The sequence below is a fragment of the Eutrigla gurnardus genome (assembly GCF_963514095.1).
Source record: "Eutrigla gurnardus genome assembly, chromosome: 21".
Taxonomy (NCBI): Eukaryota; Metazoa; Chordata; class Actinopteri; order Perciformes; family Triglidae; genus Eutrigla; species Eutrigla gurnardus.
The window spans coordinates 8,981,498-9,001,909 of record NC_139932.1 but is presented as its reverse complement, the minus strand read 5'-3'; the positions used below and the strand labels follow the sequence as shown (position 1 = coordinate 9,001,909).

Genomic DNA, 20,412 nt, shown 5'->3' with positions numbered 1-20,412 from the left:
ATCCTATAGGGGTGAGAACGTGCAAAGCAGTGAGCAAATGTGTTGAGAGAATTCCTCGCATTCTCCTGCTCGGTCCTGGTGGCCTGGCTCGGTGTTGGGTTCCTGGGAGAGAGGGAAGAGGAGCCAGGGGGAATCGGCTGCCGACTCAGCAGCTGACACCTCCTCTGATCTCTATCTCTTCCTACAGTCATAAACCAAACTGTCCGACTTTTCGCCGTGGCGGCCATGTAAACAGAGCTTTCCTCGTGGCCTCAAGCAAGGCTGCCAGACTCTGCCTCGAAAGGAGCAGTTGGTGGTGGCGAGGATGTGGCGCTGACCAAACCTCAAATGTTCCAAAATCTTACATTTGGTATGAAGAAAAAAAGCAAGACATCAACATGGAAAATTACTCCATGTTCCCTTGAAAGAGTAATACTTTTATCACACTGAGAAATATCGCATCCGTTTTTTCTCAACCTGCCCACGGAAATGTATGTGATATAATGGGTTTGCTGGCAGGTGTTGTTACACTAATGGCCTTCGCGGAGCGTGAGTCAACGGGCCTTAAATGTAAAAAGTTCAAATCGACAACCCCCCTGAGCTCGCACGCTTCAACTCACCATATAACGGCTTCACAAAAGCGTTTGATCATGTCTCATTAAACAGACATTTCCACATCGTTCAGCTCTCTCGGGATGCAGTGTGATTACTGAGCTTAAATGGAGATCAATGGCCATGATGTGAAGCATGGGTGGCCAACACTTTTTACGCTGGTTGCTGCAAATCCTAGCATCGTTTCCCTGTTCTTCATTTTCTTTTGCTGACAAAATCATTTAGAACAGAAACAACAGTTTGATTGGCGGGCCTGTCACAAAATGTCTCTCTTTATAGTCTTTATAACTTCCTTCCATGGGTTGCAACTAATAATTGCTTTCATCGCTAATATATTGTGGATTTCCTCAATTGATCAATCAATAGTTTGGTATATGAAATGACAGAAAATGGTGAAATAATAAGCTAATAATAAAAAATGTTGCATCAGGGTCTTTTTTGTTGTTAAAAAATGTATAGCATATATCAAGGACATGAACCTGAAAACTGCTGTGTCATTGGTTGGGAATTGTAATCGCCGTAAAAGTCACCTCTGCCTTCCTTCTTTTCCCCTTAGTCACTCTACGCCCAATTTAGCAGCAGACACATCTTTCTCTGTGAGGTGCACAAGCTGTACCCTTGAAAAGATATTTTTACTGGGAACTTTTGACAGGCTGCTCTTTGTCTCCCTCGTGCAGCTCAAAGCCTGACAATAATAATGAAAGCAGCAGAACAGATCTCCTAATATATTTCAGCTCCTGCATATGTTGTCGTAACAAGGCATGTCAGTTAGAGCCAGATTCCCAGTGGACTTGCTGCTTCTCCCACTGTCACGAATTTACAAAGCAGCATAGGCAAAAAGGACAGTGCAGTTTTTGGCTGTTGAATTATACATCAGCTCGTTCAGCAAAAATCTTCCAGGGTGGTAGCGTTACTATTTTACAAGCCCCATCTCCTTTGGATCCAGTGATATCCAATTGTTGCAAGCTGCTCCATTTTGTTACCAGCATTTGTGTGCGTCTTATTTTCTCATATAAAAACATTTGGTACTTCTTAATATTGTTCATGAATGATATATATATATATATATATATACACATACACACACACACACACACACAGTTGGACTGAGTATTATTGCTCGTGTATGCCAGCGATCCTGATGTCATTCCAGGGAAATCCCCCACTCCATCTCCGGGTCTCCCCAGCTGTTGTTTCAATCTCTTCTTTTAAATCCCACGTTAATAAAAACGTAATTGAAAGGGCTTTGCATCCTCCCATATCCAGTTACTTACACTTCGATAATATGCACAAAAGCTGTTTGTATGGCTATTCCCCCTGGCCCATTTTCTGATTGATGTGTGTGTGTGTGTGTGTGTGTGTGTGTGTGTGTGTGTGTGTGTGTGTGTGTGTGTGTGTGTGTGTGTGTGTGTGTGTGTGTGTGTGTGTGTGTGTGTGTGTGTGTGTGTGCGTGCATGCACTAAATAGATCCTATAACTGCAACAAAGACAGCTGACCTGACGATAGTAAACTGCAGACACGTTTCTCGTGCTTTAGTGTCTAGTTTCTGATCGTCTACTTCAGCTTCAATATACATTCAGTCTGGGCGAGTCTACAGGCAAAATCAGATTGCTGTGTTATGTGTGTTAATTTTCCATTTGCCTCTTGTTGCCCCACCGTGACTCAGTCAGACTCCATTGTAGAACTGAACCCTAAGCTAACCCTTAACTGCAGGTGTGGAGTTTAAAAGAAGTGAACACTAAGCCCATGTATTGGGGTGCCATGAAGACACTATTGCATTGTGGGAAATGTAGGATCCAGTGTTTTTTTTAAAGCGTGATCTGTACAAGGTGATTTAAATCCGTGTATCTCCTCTGAGATGTCCTCTACTGCCTAAACATTGACTATTGTTTTAATCGGTCTCTTATGGAAGTGATTTTTAAGTAAACATGTCATATATATGAGAGTTTCAGCTTCTCAGTGAATTTGCTGCTTTCTTTTAACTTGAAATCTCTTAAATGGAAGATATTTGGGTGCATTTGTTTCACATTTTCTACAAAGACGTTTCCACCAAAAAAGCAGCCTCGGCCAGCATAACAGTATGATCCGAATTAATCTCAAGAGCTCAGCACCGTCTCATTAACGGTGCCCACTCTCCATTGATTGAAGGTACACTCTGTCAATAACCCCGTAGTTTTGCCTATTCAGGTTGTTGGTTGCCTTCGATTGCACAGTCATGTGCTGACACAGCAAATCATTAATTTGCTGGTCCAGTGTGGTCTAGTCTATACGCTCCTGTGCGACTAAAAAGTACCGGTTTTCTCTTTTACTACATTCTTTAAATATTGAGATATATAGTTTTACATGCATGTTGACAACATACAATGTATATTTAAGTGTATCAAAACATGTATCTGCAATATAAAACTTACTTCTAATAACATGTATAAATAAACCTCTGTTGCAATTTACATATCTCCACATTGTAGGATATATGAAATATTTTCTTTGCTTGTTGTTTTTCCATTATGGCTTGTCTTACCATTGCTGTTTATTAGCAACAAGGCCTCACTGGTTGCTAAGATGGGCTTGAGGCTCCCTGGCAGCCAAGAGCACCTCGGGGCCCCAGAGCCTAGTGCTCTGTGACGTGTTGGAATTCCCCGGAGCCTTCATCTCCTACCAGCACCCTGCAGGATGCAAACAGGGATGTAAAGGAGGGACAACCCAGTGCACTCAGCTTAGACTTCTGTTATTTTTCTCCACATTTTAGACTGCACAAATGAGTCATTTTCATAAAGTAAAATTATGATTTTTGCCTTATTTTGATCATCAACTGCAGGTCTTTTCCCACGTTTTTTCGACCCCTTTATTTCTGGATCTCACACCAATGCCATGCACTTGATTCACTCAGGTTGATATCCTTCTGTTAGTCGCAGGGTGTATTACTTACAATAATAACGCGCAATCTGACCAGGCAAAATATCTGGTTGTGTAAACTTCCTGAACAAACAGCTAAGGAAGTGTCAGACGGGATTGCCACTTGCTCTCCTGTGACTGGCTGTAACTGATTTTACGCCTTCCGTCTAAATAAGGCAGCAGGCTGCCAGGACATATGACCACTGTCCCGATTTGGGTTATGGACACAGTATCCATCCATCCATCCCATGATTGCTCAATGCCAATGAAAGTCACACACGCCTCCCCCCCTCCTGCAGATCTCCCATGTGAGGAAGCGCTGCATCAGGTCAGCCACAATTAGTCACAGGAAGACTGGGAGAATAGGTTAGGTTACCTTCAAAATAAAAGCAAACGTTTGTGGACATTTGAGATGAGATTGTATGCTTATTCACAGACTATTCTATCTGGTAGAAAGAAATAGATAATAGAAATTCTGGTTGAATTTGTCTACATACATTGTGTTATGAAAATACATTTACTGAATTTCCATTTGAAAATGTATGCCTTTATCCAACAGCCAGTTTTATAAAAACAGCAGAAAGCAGCAAATCCTCTCATTTAAGATGCTGGAACATTGAGTGGTTCATCATTTTTGCTTGATTAAATTAATGAATAATCAGAATATTAGGCTCAAAAAGAAATAACAACAGACAATAACAATAACAAACAGAATAAGAATCAAGCAATGTATCTACACTGTCACATCCCCTGTGTTTTAATTTGCTGTTTTTCACCTCATTCAGTCAAATTTAATGTTTCATTAAAAAAGACATGAAACATAAAATATAAATTGTGGAGGCCAAACAGCAGGCGATTCACATAATTGTCATAGTCAAACCATAAAGTGTCTGCCCTACTCTGGAAGCATTTAGTCGGGTTTCTCCTTAAATTGTATCTGGTTTGATTATATTAGGGGACGAATGATGCAAGGACTGAGCATGTGTGTAATAGCTGGAACACGGCCACACTATTAGGGGTTTTACTTTGAAAAGCACCACAGGAAACGCGCCTTCTCGTTCCCTCTGGCTTGTTCGACGCTGGTGTGAAGGTGCAGCACCCCCCCATCATTCTTATCAGAAGTGCTGCTGCTGCTGCTGCCGGGCTCCTGTAACTCTGTCCTCCTCCTCCCATCTCCTACATTTTGATGGGGGGGTGCAGCGGTGAAGTCACAGTGATGTCATTCTAGCATGTGAGCGTCGGGTGCAAGGTGAGCTGGTTTTGCGGTGAGTGGTGTCCCCTCCACGACCAGCGCGTTGCCTGTAGAGAGGCGCGGAGCGGCGAAAGATGATCATCGCCACCGGCACCAATTCAAGCTCCGACGCGCTCTGTCCCTCTCCTCCTGCTCAGATCTCGGGCTATGGGGCCCTGGTCTGCCTTGATCCCAAAATAAGCCTTGACCACCACCATGCCAAAGGACAACAAATAAGAAGAGTTGTATTTTTAGGGCAGGTAACTTTGACCACGTGCCCCAAAGGTGAACTGGATGGCCGTTGCGCAAAGGTGCCTCTACAGTATGTCCAGCGGGGCCAGGACGCACTGGACGCTGCCAGCAGTTCTTGTACTGTGGACTTCTCTCTGGGGGATCGCTTCGTCTTATCCGATTCCGAGCAGGACTAACGCGACTTTGTTGGAAAAGAAGTGGGAGACGCTCTTCTCCCGCTCCTATCTGGGCATAACTGGGGGGAAATCGGAGCTGAACTGGGAGAGTGACTATTTGCAGGGCATCAAAAGAGTGCGGCGACTGTACTGCAACGTGGGCATTGGGTTTCACCTGCAGGTGCTCCCGGATGGCAGGATAAGCGGTGCACACAATGAGAACCAATACAGTGAGTTGCATCCGGCAAAGCACTGGACCAGTAAACGAGTGTGTGTGTGTGTGTGCGTGTGTGTGTGTAACCCTATGCGCAAAAAAAAAAGTTAAGAGCGGGGGTCACTTGTCATGCATGATATTTAATAAGAGGTGTCGGCATGGTTGAAAGTTTCCGAAAGCAAAACGCAGTGTGCTGAGCCTCGCATCCGTGCAGTGCGAAATATCCCCTCAAGCCAAAAACATGACATGAATGCTTGGACCCAGTTTAGACGCGAACTTATTTTTACCCCCGCGTCCCCGCTGCAGCAGCAGCAGGACACGCACTCCGCACGCTGCGAGCTACACACTCGCAGGGGCGTCGTGGTGTTTTAAACTGCACGTAGGTGGAATACACCGAATGGCTAATTGAGGCTGGGAGAGAGAGAGAGAGAGAGAGAGAGAGAGAGAGAGAGAGAGAGAGAGAGAGAGCATCATCATAGTCGCAATGCACCTGCAAGGTTACACCCATCACTGCTGCATAGGCCGGTTCCCCGACTTTGCCCCCCCCCCCCCTAATGTCGACACCGGTGCGGGTCTCTGCTGTCCTAACATTATGTTTCGTTTAGGTCTAATAGAGATCTCCACCGTGGACCGAGGAGTCATCAGCATGTTCGGGGTGAGGAGTGAGCTGTTTGTCGCAATGAACAGCAGGGGAAGGTTATACGGAACGGTACGTTTGTGCGCAACACGCACACGCACGCACGCACAGACACGCACGCACACACACATCCTGCCGAGTGTAAGATGAGTTCATGGAGCTGCTGCATCCGTGGCTTTATGAGCACTGTTGTGTTATTAATATGCTCTGATGATAGGGGGGTTTCTGTGTCAGACGCTGCCAGTGGGGGAAGAGCTGCTCAGATATTACACTTTAATAATAATCTCTGTTGCAATTCAAGGTGCTGCATTCAAAGTTTCACTTCAGTGAAAAAGTACAAATTAGCACCAAAAAGTACCCAAGGTACTCGTTATACAGAATGGCCAATGTCACAATAGTATTATAATATCGGATTATAATTATTGATGATAAATGTGTTGATTGCTTTAATATTGTTGCCGGTAAAACTCATTTTAATGACTTGATATACTTCTAGCTAGCTTGTGAATTTGTACCCAAGGATCGCAAATCTAGAGTATACAATATGTATACGGTAGCACATGAAAAAAACTCAAGTAAAGTACCTACAGTATTTGAGTAAATGTACTTAGTTTCCACTAATGAGTAGAATTAGCAGTACCACAATATACAAAGAAGTACTCAATTACAATGGTCTTGCATTCAAATACTGCAGTGGTCAGTGAATATTTATATATTATGATGTCAACATTACTGGCTTGTTAACATGCAACAGCATTACAGATACACATTTGAACTCTTACACATATTTGAGTAGTTTGATTTTTAATGCATCAGATTTTAGAAACTGATTTCATATGTTTAGTACATTAGTGCTGGAATCAGTGTATTTTAATATTTTATTTATTCCTCTCCAATTCATTAAAGCAAATGAACAACTGTTCCACAGCAATAGAATATGAATCTGCCGACAGTCAAACAATAAGTGGATATTTTATTATTAGAACCAACAGCAGGACGAAAGCTTAACTTGGCGGTGGCCGGTCTTTAAAAGAAGGCCAGTCAACGTTTTTATGTGATATTCACAAACACAGTGTATATTTAGGAGTCATCAACATAAAATCTGTAAAAAACATTTCTCAAAGAGTTTTAAGGAATAAAACAATCAGATTAGCGGTGTTAGAGTATACAGTATTGACCTGATATCGTATGTAATGGTTGCTATCTGTTCTCTAGGAGGCGTTTATTAAGCTTTTATTCAAAAGAGAACAATGTGCAGCTCTTAGAGTGAGAAGTTAAATAAATGATGGTATTTTTATGTCGGGCTGGTCATCAAACTTTAAGACTTTTTTTGTAGCGTTGAGTGTTGAAAGCATCAAAATTATGCTTGCTCTGATTATTTGATGAGACGATTTCTGATTTGAATCATAATTTGGTCTTTTTTTGCTTGTGAAAAGTTGTCGTCCCGCTGCTAGTGTTTCAGTTCAGAAGTTCAGCTTCTTTCGTTAAGTTAATAAAAATATTTTGCGGGAAAATATGTTCATTTTAAATCTATGAGGACTAAAAAGTATAGTGTTGGTGAAACTATGTATCTTGTTGGCATGTACCTTACGGTATATTAACCATATTTATTTTGTCCCGATGTGTTAACTTATATCCTATAATGTGTCCCTGTTTCCTGACGCTGTACATATTGTTTAGCATTTGATCGTGGCTTACTTTGTAGCATGCCTCCTTTGAATTAGGTGCAATATTTCAGATGTTTCTCCCGTGAGTACGTGGGATTATTATACGAGTTATAAGAGTAAAAGCTGGAGGCTGGTATCTCCTGCAACAACATGCCACCTCCTCCAGTTTCCTGCTTTCTAGGCAGGCCGTTTGCCAAAGTAAAGGTCACGTTGAACCCATGCGTACGCCGTGATGTCCGGCCTGCCTGAGTTGAACTGACCCTCTCTCTCTGTTTTGGCGTTTTCAGAGAGTCTTCGTGGATGAGTGCAAGTTCAAGGAGACTTTGCTGCCCAACAACTACAACGCCTATGAGTCTTTTGTTTACAAGGGCTTCTACATCGCCCTCAGCAAGCATGGCCGTGCAAAGAGAGGCAACAGGGCCACCACCGCCATGACTGTCACACATTTCCTCCCGCGACTATGAGAGAAACTGGCAATAACTCAGTAATTTGCACATGTGGATGTTCTTCCAGGTAATATAGAAATGCATTGTCATGATATACACACCGATGGACTGCGAAAGACAACACAAATATTTATTCTGTTTATATATATATATAAATATATATATATGTATATTTGGATAGCTATCTTTGTATATGTACTGTGCTGCTTGTTGTTTTTAAGATGGGGAGAGTCCAAGCCTTTGCCTGTCTCACTTTACCTTGGTGCTTGCTGTAACTGAACTATGTGTCACTTCCTTTTTTGAGATGGAGGATGAGCTATATCCTGCGCTTTTAAAGAGTGAAATTAATACTTTTTATTACCTCAAAGAACCACTTCACTAGATTAAGGGATGCATGGACTTCTGCTCAAATAACTGCTAAGTTTATGATTTCTTTCGAAACCTTTTGATGGGCCCCCCCTGCTCGATTGTCAATGTCCTGCAGTGGGGGAAACTTAAATGCACTACCTTTGCTGCACGAATTAAAGGTGCCTTGGTGTTCCCACTTGTGGCCCCCTTAAACTTGCATGTAAGAGACACCCGCTGGAGTCAGAAATAGGGCTGACACTCCGGAGAGGGCCTCCGGGGGGGTGGGGGCGGGGGCGGGCTATCTCTGGTTTATTTTCTTTTCTTTAATTAGATCGATTAAGTAATATACAATCTGTGGTTGAGACCAGAGAGCGGTCAGCCATAGAGGGTGGCACGAGGCCATAGGTTTGACTGCGTGGTGCGGCCAGCTTATAAACAGGGTGGAATACTTATCTATCTGAGCATGGAGGACAATTCTGTTTTGGACCTGGCTTGCACAAAGATCGACTGAGCGCACAGTAGCAATGTACTCCTACAGTGAAGCGGGTTGCTGTCTTTTTGAATCGCAAAGCTTTAGCTGCTGTTGAAAACGATGTCTACTGTCCATGAAACCGATGACGAAAACGTATGTAAATAGTCGCAGATGTAAAAGAGAAATTCAGGAGCTTTTTAAACGCAGCTTCGTCGCAGTTGCCCTTACGAGGCAAAAAGAGTTCAGGTTTGCACAGGTAGCCGTCGACGGCGGCGGTGCCTGAATGTTTTGGTAAGAATCGTTCCTACGTTTGTTTCTTTTAACTGATCGATGTGTGTTTGGCGGAGTGTGTGTGTCCTCTGGGCCATTTCCCCCCCGCTTATCCGTGCTCTGCAGCAGCACTGCAGCGAGGTGTCGGGAGCTGGTGGCAGAGAGTTTTGAATGCAATTAGGGATGAGTCAATCACGTTCCCCCCTGAAGGACTAAAGAACAGTGCAGTTGGTGGACTGGATGCCCACTATAAGAAATACCCTCATCATCTGTTGATTTCCAGCTTGATTTGATCAATTCAAGGGTTAAAAGCAACCTTTTAATATATTCTAGGGTGTTCATATAAGTATTGGTATGCATAGTGGCAGTTTGTTTACAACTGAAGGTGTACCGGGCTTTAAACACTCAGTGATCAGTATGTAGTTAATATCTTGTTACGTATGCCAACAATGTTGTTCTTACTTCAGTTTCTGAGAATCTTATAGCGTGCATCTCAGCCCCGCGTCCTTTCTGCAGCTGTTCACTTCAAAACCTGAACCTTGTTGCCTCCATCCGTTCTTGTGTTTAGAGAGGAAGCAGGACTATTTAAATCCAGGAAAGACGAATGCGAGGAAGCCGTCCTGCTGTCTTTGTTGTTCGTCAAAACCCCCTTCAGGAATGCGGACCTGCCAGAATGACAGGCAGCTTCCCACATACCTGAGTGCCCCCCCCCCCCCCCCCTCCCCCCTCCCCCCCTCCTCTGAGCTCTGCCACCCACCTCTGCTCGTCCCTTAGCCCCCTCGCCCGCTGCAGGCAGGGACCTTGGGATTCCAGCTGTAACCCAGGAGCTTCCTCCTCTCCTTTCAGCCTTTTTTAGTTCAAGGTCAGAGTCACGGACCAGCCTTGGCCCCAACCCCAGTGGCCGCGTTAGTCGGCTATATGGGTCGTACTGTTTCCATGAAATAGGCATTTATACTAGCTTTTTCACGCAGGAAACTCTTTATTTTATGCTTAGACTGAATATAATTTAAGTGGATTGATGGCTCAAGAGTTGCTCTCCTGCTGATTGGTACATAAATAGCTCTTATAGTTTCTTATAGTTCTCTGGTTCACGATCTGCAATATTTTTGGAAAGAAATCCCACTTCCCTTTCTGAATTTATCGAGCCCCACCTGTTTAAAATGCAGCTCCACAACAAACTGTGCCCTCCCCTTCTCAAGAACTTATGTCGGGATGTATCTGGGGAGGGGAAATCTGCAGAGTTAATGCAGAGTGTGAGGAGCAGAGTCACTCACCTCTCCCGCTGCAGGACGGCAACCCAGCCATCCTCAGGACGTGCCCTCTGCTGCTGCTGCCGCCGCGACCCCGACCACCTTGCATCGCCAGTATCACCTGCTGCTCCACTGTCTATGACGCACAGATCGATTCATAACAGTATTTTTCTAACAGACAAATCTCCCGTTCTTTTCGTTCTGTGGACATTTTTGTGTGTGTGTGTGTGTGTGCGTGTGTCGAGTCTGTAACCGAGATGCAAATTGATCCGGAGCTCAGCTCAAAGTTTCAACAAAACAAACAAACGTGTTGCTGCTGTAGATTGGCTGCATGAAATACACTGATTTACGTTTTCTTCTTGGGAGTAAATCGTCATCTTCCTTTGGCTCATGTCGTCAACAAAAAAAAACAAAAAAATAGTCCCTGTTTCAGCATTTTCAGCTGAGGAAGCTGTGGAAGTGAACTTTGCGCATGCACAGCAACGAGCACTTCTCTCGCCAACCTCACAATCAAAGATGTCTGACGTCTATAGCAGGCAGCACCTTACTTGATTACTAACGTTTTTCTGTCAAGAAATAGAGCTGAATCACTAAAAGAGTGATGGTCTGTGTCAAAAACAAAAAAAAGCTCACTTTTCAGCTTTGACCAAAAAATGTTATCCAGATTTGTCAGTCGTCTTTCTTTTTTTTTTTTTTTCCATAGCTTATCATAGATCAAATTTGAATTAATTCAAGGAGAGGAATATTTTTTAAATATTGTTTAATGTTATTCTAGCATGCCTGAGCCCCATGCTTAATTTGGGGTGTGTACTTCATGCGTTTGTTTTTGTTTTTTTTTAAAACTCCTGCTCTAAAAGGGAGTAATTCTCCACTCTATTCCTCTCATCTCTGTTCTCATATACCTCACCCTCTGCCTTAGTTTTGGTTTGCTGATGACTGTAAATTAAGACGAAACAAACTTCAGTTATTTGTTTCTGAAAACAGACAATGCTAAGTAAGGATATTAAAGTTTTTCCTTTTATTTTTGTACGTATGTGCTGTGCACAGCAGTCTAATGTATTCCTGAGATAACAATAAACGTTTTTTTTTTAACTGGTTGCTGGTAAAGTATTGTTCTCTCCGTTGGATCAGTTGAACTCTGATGTGCATTTATCAGTGGTACTTTCACTTAAGTAAAAGTAGCAGTACCATGGGAAGTACTTGCACAGAACTTGTAAAAGCCTGCGTTCAAAAAGTACTAAAGTATTCAAAATATACTTAGTAGCCTACAATTAGTACTCATTAATTTAATGTTGCAGCTGGTAAAGGTGGGGCTTATGTTTTTTACTACATATCTGGCCGTGTAGCTTGTAATTTTCAACAAGAGATCACAAAAGTCTGATCTCTCTTAAATAATACATCATAATTTATTTGCTGATTAGTTTGTTTTATTAATAATCTGGAGGTAACCAATATCTAAAGGTGTCAAATAAATATAAAGGAAAACATGTCTTTGTTTATGTCCTTCGGTTTATGTTCTTGTGGAAATTTAACTTATTAGATTATCTTGATTTTCTATATTTGGAAGTTTGTTTAATTTTAATTGAATTTCCTGTTTAAAAACAAAAAGATTTTACTTTTGAGAAAAGTTGTTGAACAGTTTTTTGTATTCCCTAAAACAAGACCAGGCGTATTCTTTATACTGATCTATGGTTTAAATGTGTCCTACATCCAAAAATAGTTCAGCCAGTCAAATGTAACTTCCGAGTAAAACTAGACTAAATAAGGGTGTGGCTCCCTCTGCTGGTAAAGTGGTGAAAATGTTGAGTTGGGCAGGTGCGTAAGAGTAGCAAACTGAAGTAATTTCAAACTATGGTCCATTACACAAAACTGTCAAAAATATGACGCTTGATTTATTATGAATCAACTCCAACGTCAATAATTCTGGAGTTTGCAACAAATAGAAACGTAAATTTAACTCATAACTAACAGTATGTTTTATTCCTGATAAGTTACATAATGTTTAACGACTCTGCATTGTTCTCGTGTATTTTCTATATTGCCCAATGCAATAAGTCTCCGGTCCAGACACAGTCCATTAGTAAATAGTCTTAGACGAATGTTTAAGGTGGATGAGTCAAGAAGTGTCACCAAAAATAATCGTCCAGTCTGGCCAAGAGCATCGGGATAAACAGACAGAGGTGGAAGTGGCTCTTCCGCTGCAGCAAACCCGCACATCTGCTTTGGGGGCGAGTTTTTTTTTTTTTTTTTTTTTTACGCAAAAGGATGTGAGCAGGAGTGGCACTCGGGCTTTAAATAGGACCTGTCTCCAAACTTTGGGACAACAGAGCATCTGGAAAGCCATCAGCAGCTCACAGCCGGTTTGCTCCAGGATGGACGTCAACGCGAGACTGAAGTTGAGGGACACCGTGGTGGCGCTCTTGCTCGCCGTGCTCCAGGGATTTCCTCTCGGGGAAACGGCCCCGAATCTCTCACCGCTGGTTGGATCCAACTGGGGGAACCCGAGGAGATATGTCCACCTGCAGACATCCACGGACCTGAACAACTTCTACTTGGAGATCAGATTAGATGGCACTGTGCGAAAAACTACAGTCCGGAGTTCATATAGTGAGATGTGTTTGTTTCTTTTTTTGCACGGTGACAATATGAAGTCCTGTCTCCAACACTCCGAGCTAATTGCCTCTTCTTCCCCGCAGGTGTGATTTTACTGAGGGCTGAAACAAGGGAGCGCATCGCCATCCTCGGCGTCAAAAGTGGCCGTTACCTTTGTATGGATCTGGAGGGCAACCCATTCAGCTCGGTAAGACAATACTTCCTTTTGGTTGTTACTATTAACTCAACCGATCCTGTATACTCAACTTTAACTGTGGAGTTCCTCTACCTTGGAACACTTGTCGGCTGTTGCTTTCAAGGAGTCTTCATTTTACGCACAAGTGTACGGCAACTATAGCATATTTAAACATCAATGTATTTCATTATTTTAATTGCTGTTCGACTAATTGTTACTTTTAAGTAAATCCACCCCATAAATGATTAGTCTTGTGTTCATATTTGGCACAATTTGGAGTTTTACGCATACTTTTATCCTTTGACGCACACACTTTACCGCAACTTCAGGATGTTAACACGTTGATTGATTGGTAATAATTCAAATTAATAATTGGCTTTTTTAATTTAATTGACATCAAGTGAACAAACTGCAAATAGCTGCGAAGTTATTTTGCTTTTCAAGTAAGATTTCACTCGTAAATAGTTCCTTAAAACAAATACAATTAAAATGTACCGAACAGATATCGGCTTAGAAATATTTGATTTGGATTTTTTTTTACAACTTTTATGTGCATTTTTTGGGTAAAATATTTGTATCAATTAAGATGGATGTATTATCCTATCTAGTCAGGCATATTCAGATCAGCAGCATATTCATTGTTGATTTAACTGGTATCCTGATACAAATAAAAGTTAGCAAAAATTTATTATAAAAAGTTTATTATCTTGCTTTTTGTTAAAAAAATAAAATAAAATAAAAACTTCCTACACTGTAGTTTGATTGCCCCTCTCCTTCTGCCTTCCAGCCCACTTGCCTCAGGGACGACTGTCTGTTCAACCACAGACTTCTGGAGAACAACCGGGACGTGTACTACTCCTGCCGGACCGGCATCCTCTTCAACCTGGAGGGCTCCCGGCAGGTGTTTGCAGCGGGCCAGAACCTGCCCCAGACCTCCCTCTTCCTGCCCAAGAGGAACACGGTGCCGCTGGAGCGCCTCCTGCTGCACAGGGAGAAGAGGAACCAGGTGGTGGATCCCTCCGACCCGCACAACGTCTACTTCGGTCAGACCGAGGAGGGCTCGGACTCTCGGGCCGTTCCGGAGGACGACGCTGATCTGGAGGTGGAGGTGGAGGTGGAGGTGGAGACCGGGGACGATGGGCGCAACGTGTCCCGGGAGACGCCGCTGGCTCCGTCCAACCACGACCCCTGGAACGTGCACTCGTCCAACCCGGCCAGCCCGCGGAGCACCGGAACCATGGGCTGATTATAGTGGTGACGGATACGGGTATATTTATATAAATGTATATAACCTTGATGTTTGTGATCATAGGAGGGGGGGGGGGGGGGGGGGGGGGGGGGGTCATTTTTTTCTAGATTTTGAAAAACTGACTTTTCAGTGACTAGACTAAATAATGTCGACTGTCAATCATTACTCTTAGAAAAACACTGTTTATACAAAATATAAGACATGACCAGCAGCCACTTTTGCACAATAAGTGTTAAAAACACAATTCTTTGCAGATTTAATACGTTTTTTTAAGTATTTTGTAAATTCCAAATGCAGTTTCACATCATATTTCATAACAAATTTAGTTTGATCTTGGTATCCATTAAGTTTTGGTTTTGTGCCAAGCTGAGTGATCCAAATCCATTTCCCATCCTCATCCATCACAATTAGTTGGCACACTGAGCCACAGCTTAGACAAGACACAGCCATAAAATTGATTGAATTATTCAAACAAACAGTTCGGTTTCCCTGAAGAACAACATGATTAATTTGAGTGAGGAGTCCTATTGCAAACGCAAAACAAAACCTTAGCAACTAATAATCCCGACACTGGGGAGAGATCAGCAGGAGTGCATTTCTTATAGCCTAGTTTTTTTATGGTCTTGTCTCATTGGCATTGGTTTTTACAGCTGGTCTGAGAAACCCACATTTCAAAGTGAGACCGAAGACAGACGCCTACCTCTAGAGGACCGTAGTGCCGACTGATGAGAAATAAGGCAGGCATCATTTTAAACAAATATATCTATACACATGAATATTCTTAAAAGTTACATTTAGTAGAGTTAAGGTTAGGTTTTGCCTATTTTCTAAAGTCTGAAGTTTACTGGGTTGGATATAGAAGACTGGGTGTTTGTTTACTGTTACATTTTGAACCTAAAACAGCAATTTCCAAAAACCTTTCAAAACTACAGTTACTATACGATCTGTTCTGTTAACGTATCTGTATTTGTACAATCTAGCCGAATTGAGCCATCCAATCTGATCTGAATCTTTACAGGTGCTGGGCACCACCAGCACACACTAAAACCAGTCCCAAAGAGTATTTATTTATTTAATTCCATTCCTTTGTTGTTATTTATGGTATTTATGAGGACGCTTTACAGTTCAAATGTACATATAAGAAAACATGGGTTTGTCTTTGAATGTATGAGTTGGAGTTGTGGACGGGACAAAAATAAACTCTAAAAGGAAACGTGTGTAGTGCCGTGAGTTGTTGATGCAAACTTGTCATTTACTTTGTGCTGTCAGACAGGAAGTCATCAATGAGTCAGCGGGTTTAACGCTGACCCAATTACTCAGCGGTTTCCGCTCATTAGCTTAATATCCTGCACTTTCACGCCTCCACATCTAAATTAGCAAACAGGTACACGAGTCACTCCTCTCTAAAAATACACCCGGTGCCAGTTTAATCTGTGAAATGTGTCACCCATTAACCTCGGACCTCTAAGTGGAATACTTAGACTTTTTGGGGGAATTGGAGATTCAAGGTGACCCCCCAAAAAACTATGTTTGTTATGTATCAAATCACCAACATGTAACTTGTTAATTAGTAAGCATTAGAAGAGCTGGAAGGCGGATTAAGTTCACAGTCCAGCAGTGACGTCAATAAAGAGCCTGGAGCGCCGAAACTTTCCCCCCAGTCACTCATGATGAGAAAACTGATCTCTATCGGTTGTTAAAGACGTGGTAGAAGCCACTAAGCCTATTTTTATAGCAGAAGTACCTGGATATGGTACTTAGGCAAGTCTTATCTTTATCCATCAAGAAAAATAGATCATTTTTTTATGCATTTTTATTCAGAATGCACACTAGTCACCGAAGCTGTCAAATTAAAGTAGGGGAATATTTGATTCTGAATTATAGAGGAGTAGAAGTATGAAGTAGCAGAAATAAATGGATATATTCAAGGAAAGCAACTCAAAATTGTACATAAGTACAGTACTTAAATAAATTACTTAGTTACAATGTATCTCCCTCTATATACCTCTACTCCACTTCAGTTTTAGTTCCAAGTAATTTTGTAGATTGAGATTATTAAATATAAATAAACGTATACATTATGCTATATTATTGAATCTTTTGGTAAAACTAGCGCCACCTTTACCAGCCGCAACATTTAGGTGATGAACACATCGATGCTTCATTAATTATAATCATTATTTCTTGTTATATTCTGTTAAGTATAAAAAAGTGCATTTATGTTCAATGGGTCTACATATTTTTTTATTTCACCTTCACATAAATATTAACATTGTGCTTTAAATATCGAGGCGAAGACGAGCTGCAAGGTTCATGCTTAAGTAGAAAGAAAAAAAAAGCATGTTGTACACTAAGGAGCTGGATGGATATCAACTGTAGTTTCACAGCATTTTATGATATTTGCAACCTGTATTGCACATTCCTGTACAGTAATGTATAAAACGCCACAGAGATTTAGTATTATGTTTTTGTATTGCACAAGTGAAATGAGCAGCATCACAGGAGACACATCAACCTCGAAAATACCAAAAGTACTGACGGCTCTGAGTTTGGTAGAACATAGAATAGGTTAACAACATTTAAAATGTAGGACACCAGTCCTCATTGGCCGACACCTGGAGGATGATCACACTGTTTGATAATACAGCACCGCACACTAGTTTTGACTATTGATTCAAAGTAAAACGCAAAAACAGTTCATCATGAACGTTGCTTTTCAGTTACCTGTGGTAACATTGAGGTCTTATGCCACTTATTTCCCCTTTAGTATTGATGATTGTACCCGTATGAGGCTGTGTACATGAGCACACAAACAGTACGCATACTACTTTAATCCCATCTCTTTCCCTTTACACTATTCTGCCGGTGTGTGGTTTTCCAGGTGATCCTTCCTGTTGGTAAAGATGCAGCAAGAAGCCGAGAGGACCGGGTCGCATTCGGACGGGTTCAGGGTGAAAACGAAGCGACTGATGCCCGTGTTTGGACAGGGAGAGAACAGCTGGGAGATCTTCACCCCTGCAGGCAGGGAGCTCTTTAAGTCCTCTACGAGGTGCTTGATGGCTACACGGATGTAGGCGCCGTGGCTCACGACCAGAGCGTGGACCGCCACTCCGTGGAGACCATCGTCAGCCGAGCCAACAGGAGCGATGCCTGAGGCAGCAGCTTCAGTCCTGCCTGCGGCGTCTCCAGCTTCCGATGCCGCTGCTGAGGCATCTGGTCCTGAACAGCCGCGTTCGTCCAACATTTGCTTGAAAAGGACTTTGAGGAATTTTTTGAATCGCAGCTTCACCTGGAGGCAAGGTGAAATGAACCAGAGCAGGTTTGAGAGCGTGAATCAACTGTCAGCCAATGACTGAGAGACAAAACCGTCTCTGTTTGAGTCTCTTTCTGTCAGCTACGGTTTCCTTTAAATCCTTGTACGTATTGTATTTAAATAAATAGAGCTGAAATGATTGTATCGACGATTGATTGTTTGAAGAGAGTTGCCCAAAAATCTTCTGGTTGCAGATTCTCTATTTGAGAATTCCTGTTGGTTTTTTATTCTGTTTATAACCTTTTTTTTTTTAAACTGTTGATAAAACAAGATAATTGAAAACTGCACGTAAATTATCATGAGCATTGTTCACTATTTTCTGAAATTTTATAGCAAGAGAATAAAAATCTGCATTAAAAACAGCAGCAGAATTAGGCAGACATTATCGTAAATGTCAATAAATATTACAGATTTCATTTTTGGCTCATATTAAACTCTAAAAATCAATTGCATTAAATAAAGAATTGCATGTCACAAAGCTTCAAACAAGTTATTCTTCCGTTTCATGAAAGGCTGACATGATTGACAGTCATTGAACAGTCACAATGATGCATTACAACAGTTATCTCTCTAGAGTTTTAAATGCAATATTAAAAACGGGCACTACATGGTGCTGTTGCACAAGCAATTCTCTCTTGACCTTGAGTTTCAAAGTGGCTGTTTTTGACTTTTTAATGTGTGAGTTTCTGAGTATATCTGACTCACCTGGTCTAAAGTCTCTCCTCCTGGTGGAGTGTAGTCACGACATGACTGGCCGGCAGCATTGGCCATGTTCTTCAAATCATCTTTGGGACGTCCTTCAGCAACACCAAAGCCCTACATTAACAACACAACCACGACTTAGAGCTCATAAAATCAACCCGTGTAGTACTACATTTAAAAACTTTATTATCTGGACAAAGTTAAAAGACAACAGATCGTACCCGCTCTCTGAGCAACGGCTGCAAAACCAGCTCCATGCCAGAACAGTGAGTGTTGTTCCTCAGAATGATTTCAGCTGTCTGGAGGAAGAAATGTCATCTGGGAATTAATGACTCATTTGTAAGCGCCAAAATAATCTGTCATGGAGAAATTTACAAAGGGAATTAATACGCCGTCAGGGAGTCGAAGACCACAGAGACATGAATGTTCACACAACTATTTTATATCTGGAAGTTCTTTTACATGCAACCTGTTTTTCCCTTTTCCTTCACATTCAGGAAAAAAACTTTTTTTTGCTCCTGGTGGGAAATAAAAGTCAAACAGACCCAAAAAATATCATTTTAAAGTATCTCAAAACTGTGGATTCAAGGTTTTAAAGATAATGCCTACAAATCCTGTTAGTCTTTCTTATATTTCTTCGGAAAAAATGTTGGAGACCATATTCGGCAGCGGATTAATACATATTTGATTATCTAGTGAGCATTTCCAGGAAAAAAGTGCATATAGCATCATCGTCAAAATAAACTGCAGTGTCCTTATTAATGACAATAAAAGTAAAATGTCACTCAATGCAACAGTGTGGCTCGTCGTTGGGATTTTAATCAATAATAATGCTACACAGACTACTTGTTAGTAGTTAGTATTCATTGTGGAGTTTTGTTTGATACTTGTCATGAATAAAATAAACAATGAGTCTGACTTACCTGCATGGCTCGTTGTAGGTTGCTGGCAAACACATTGTTGAATGCGATATCTCTGAGGTATCTTCCTGCGGCCTCGCCCTGCTGCACACCTGTTTCTGACAGAGGCGTGTCCACACCTTGACCTGCAAGAACAGACCCAGTTAATGAGTCTTCACCAGGCCTGTTGAAGTATTCGTCCTCTGTAGCATTTAATAACGCATAGCTGTAAAAGCCACGTTTGACCAGAGACTTGTAGTCCAAGCAGACTTCATCAACGTACCTTGCAGCAGCTTCTCCCTGTTGTACTGCGTTTCCCCACTGTGTGAAAACACAGCAATGTCATTGAATTAGCTTAACCACAACACTGTATTTCACCTCATTAAAAGATAGTAATTCTGCGTTCAAACATTCGTCTAGGTTAGTTCAGAAGACTGACAACTCAATGCACACTTTCGCTAAGTTAACTCTTGCTTCTGTTAACTCTAAACCGCATACATTCAGTCGCCGTGCTCAATGACAAAACTGACAGGTCGCTCTGTTTCCGTCAGATAAAGTCACAACATCACTTCATTCATATTCACGCCCGCGGAGAACATACAAGTCAAGTTAAACCCAAGAATAATCACTTACTGCCGTACGAGCGTTAAACTAAATGTAAACATGTCAACGGATGCTCTCTCTCTGCTCTCGTGCTACGCACTTCCTGGTTGGTTCGGCCGCAATCAAGTGACGTAGCCTTTGCGTCATGACGTACATCACATCGGAGACAACTTTTTTATATCTATATAGTTGTTGTGTTTCTAGTTATTTCTAAATTATAACTACTATTACAATGAACTTACTGGCTAAGTAACATTTGATGGTTAAAAGGTGATTTGAATATATAAAGTTATTCTGAAAAATCTGCAATCCTAAACATCATTATTATCTCATATGTCTACACGTAGAAATAAGAGCATTTACAGTCCCATGTTGATTATTGTGCTAAAATTATTATTATTATTATTATAAATAACATGTACTATGTTTA

The 20,412-nt window shown here is 41.7% G+C and overlaps 3 protein-coding genes and 1 long non-coding RNA gene across 4 annotated transcripts; 2 read left to right on the top strand and 2 right to left on the bottom strand.

The window, feature by feature from the left end:
- The first annotated feature begins 4,604 nt into the window (after window positions 1-4,604).
- On the top strand, window positions 4,605-11,520 carry LOC311032036 (fibroblast growth factor 6-like). Its single transcript, XM_084038642.1, has 3 exons — window positions 4,605-5,354; window positions 5,944-6,047; window positions 7,930-11,520. Exons 1-3 carry the CDS (start codon window positions 5,012-5,014, stop codon window positions 8,104-8,106), a joined length of 624 nt encoding a protein of 207 aa, XP_083894768.1. The 5' UTR covers window positions 4,605-5,011; the 3' UTR covers window positions 8,107-11,520.
- LOC311032037 lies at window positions 11,107-11,847 on the bottom strand. Its single transcript, XR_014599145.1, has 2 exons — window positions 11,698-11,847; window positions 11,107-11,665 (listed from the first exon to the last, which is right to left on the bottom strand). It is a non-coding gene; the product is annotated as an uncharacterized lncRNA (long non-coding RNA).
- Window positions 11,848-11,876: 29 nt separating this feature from the next.
- On the top strand, window positions 11,877-14,528 carry fgf23 (fibroblast growth factor 23). Its single transcript, XM_084038641.1, has 3 exons — window positions 11,877-13,035; window positions 13,125-13,228; window positions 14,004-14,528. Exons 1-3 carry the CDS (start codon window positions 12,540-12,542, stop codon window positions 14,460-14,462), a joined length of 1,059 nt encoding a protein of 352 aa, XP_083894767.1. The 5' UTR covers window positions 11,877-12,539; the 3' UTR covers window positions 14,463-14,528.
- A 2,163-nt stretch (window positions 14,529-16,691) lies between these two features.
- On the bottom strand, window positions 16,692-20,100 carry tigarb (TP53 induced glycolysis regulatory phosphatase b). The gene is made up of 6 exons (XM_084039033.1): window positions 20,013-20,100; window positions 19,663-19,700; window positions 19,404-19,525; window positions 18,702-18,779; window positions 18,484-18,594; window positions 16,692-17,754 (listed from the first exon to the last, which is right to left on the bottom strand). Exons 1-6 carry the CDS (start codon window positions 20,042-20,044, stop codon window positions 17,320-17,322), a joined length of 816 nt encoding a protein of 271 aa, XP_083895159.1. The 5' UTR covers window positions 20,045-20,100; the 3' UTR covers window positions 16,692-17,319.
- Between the last annotated feature and the right edge of the window lie 312 nt (window positions 20,101-20,412).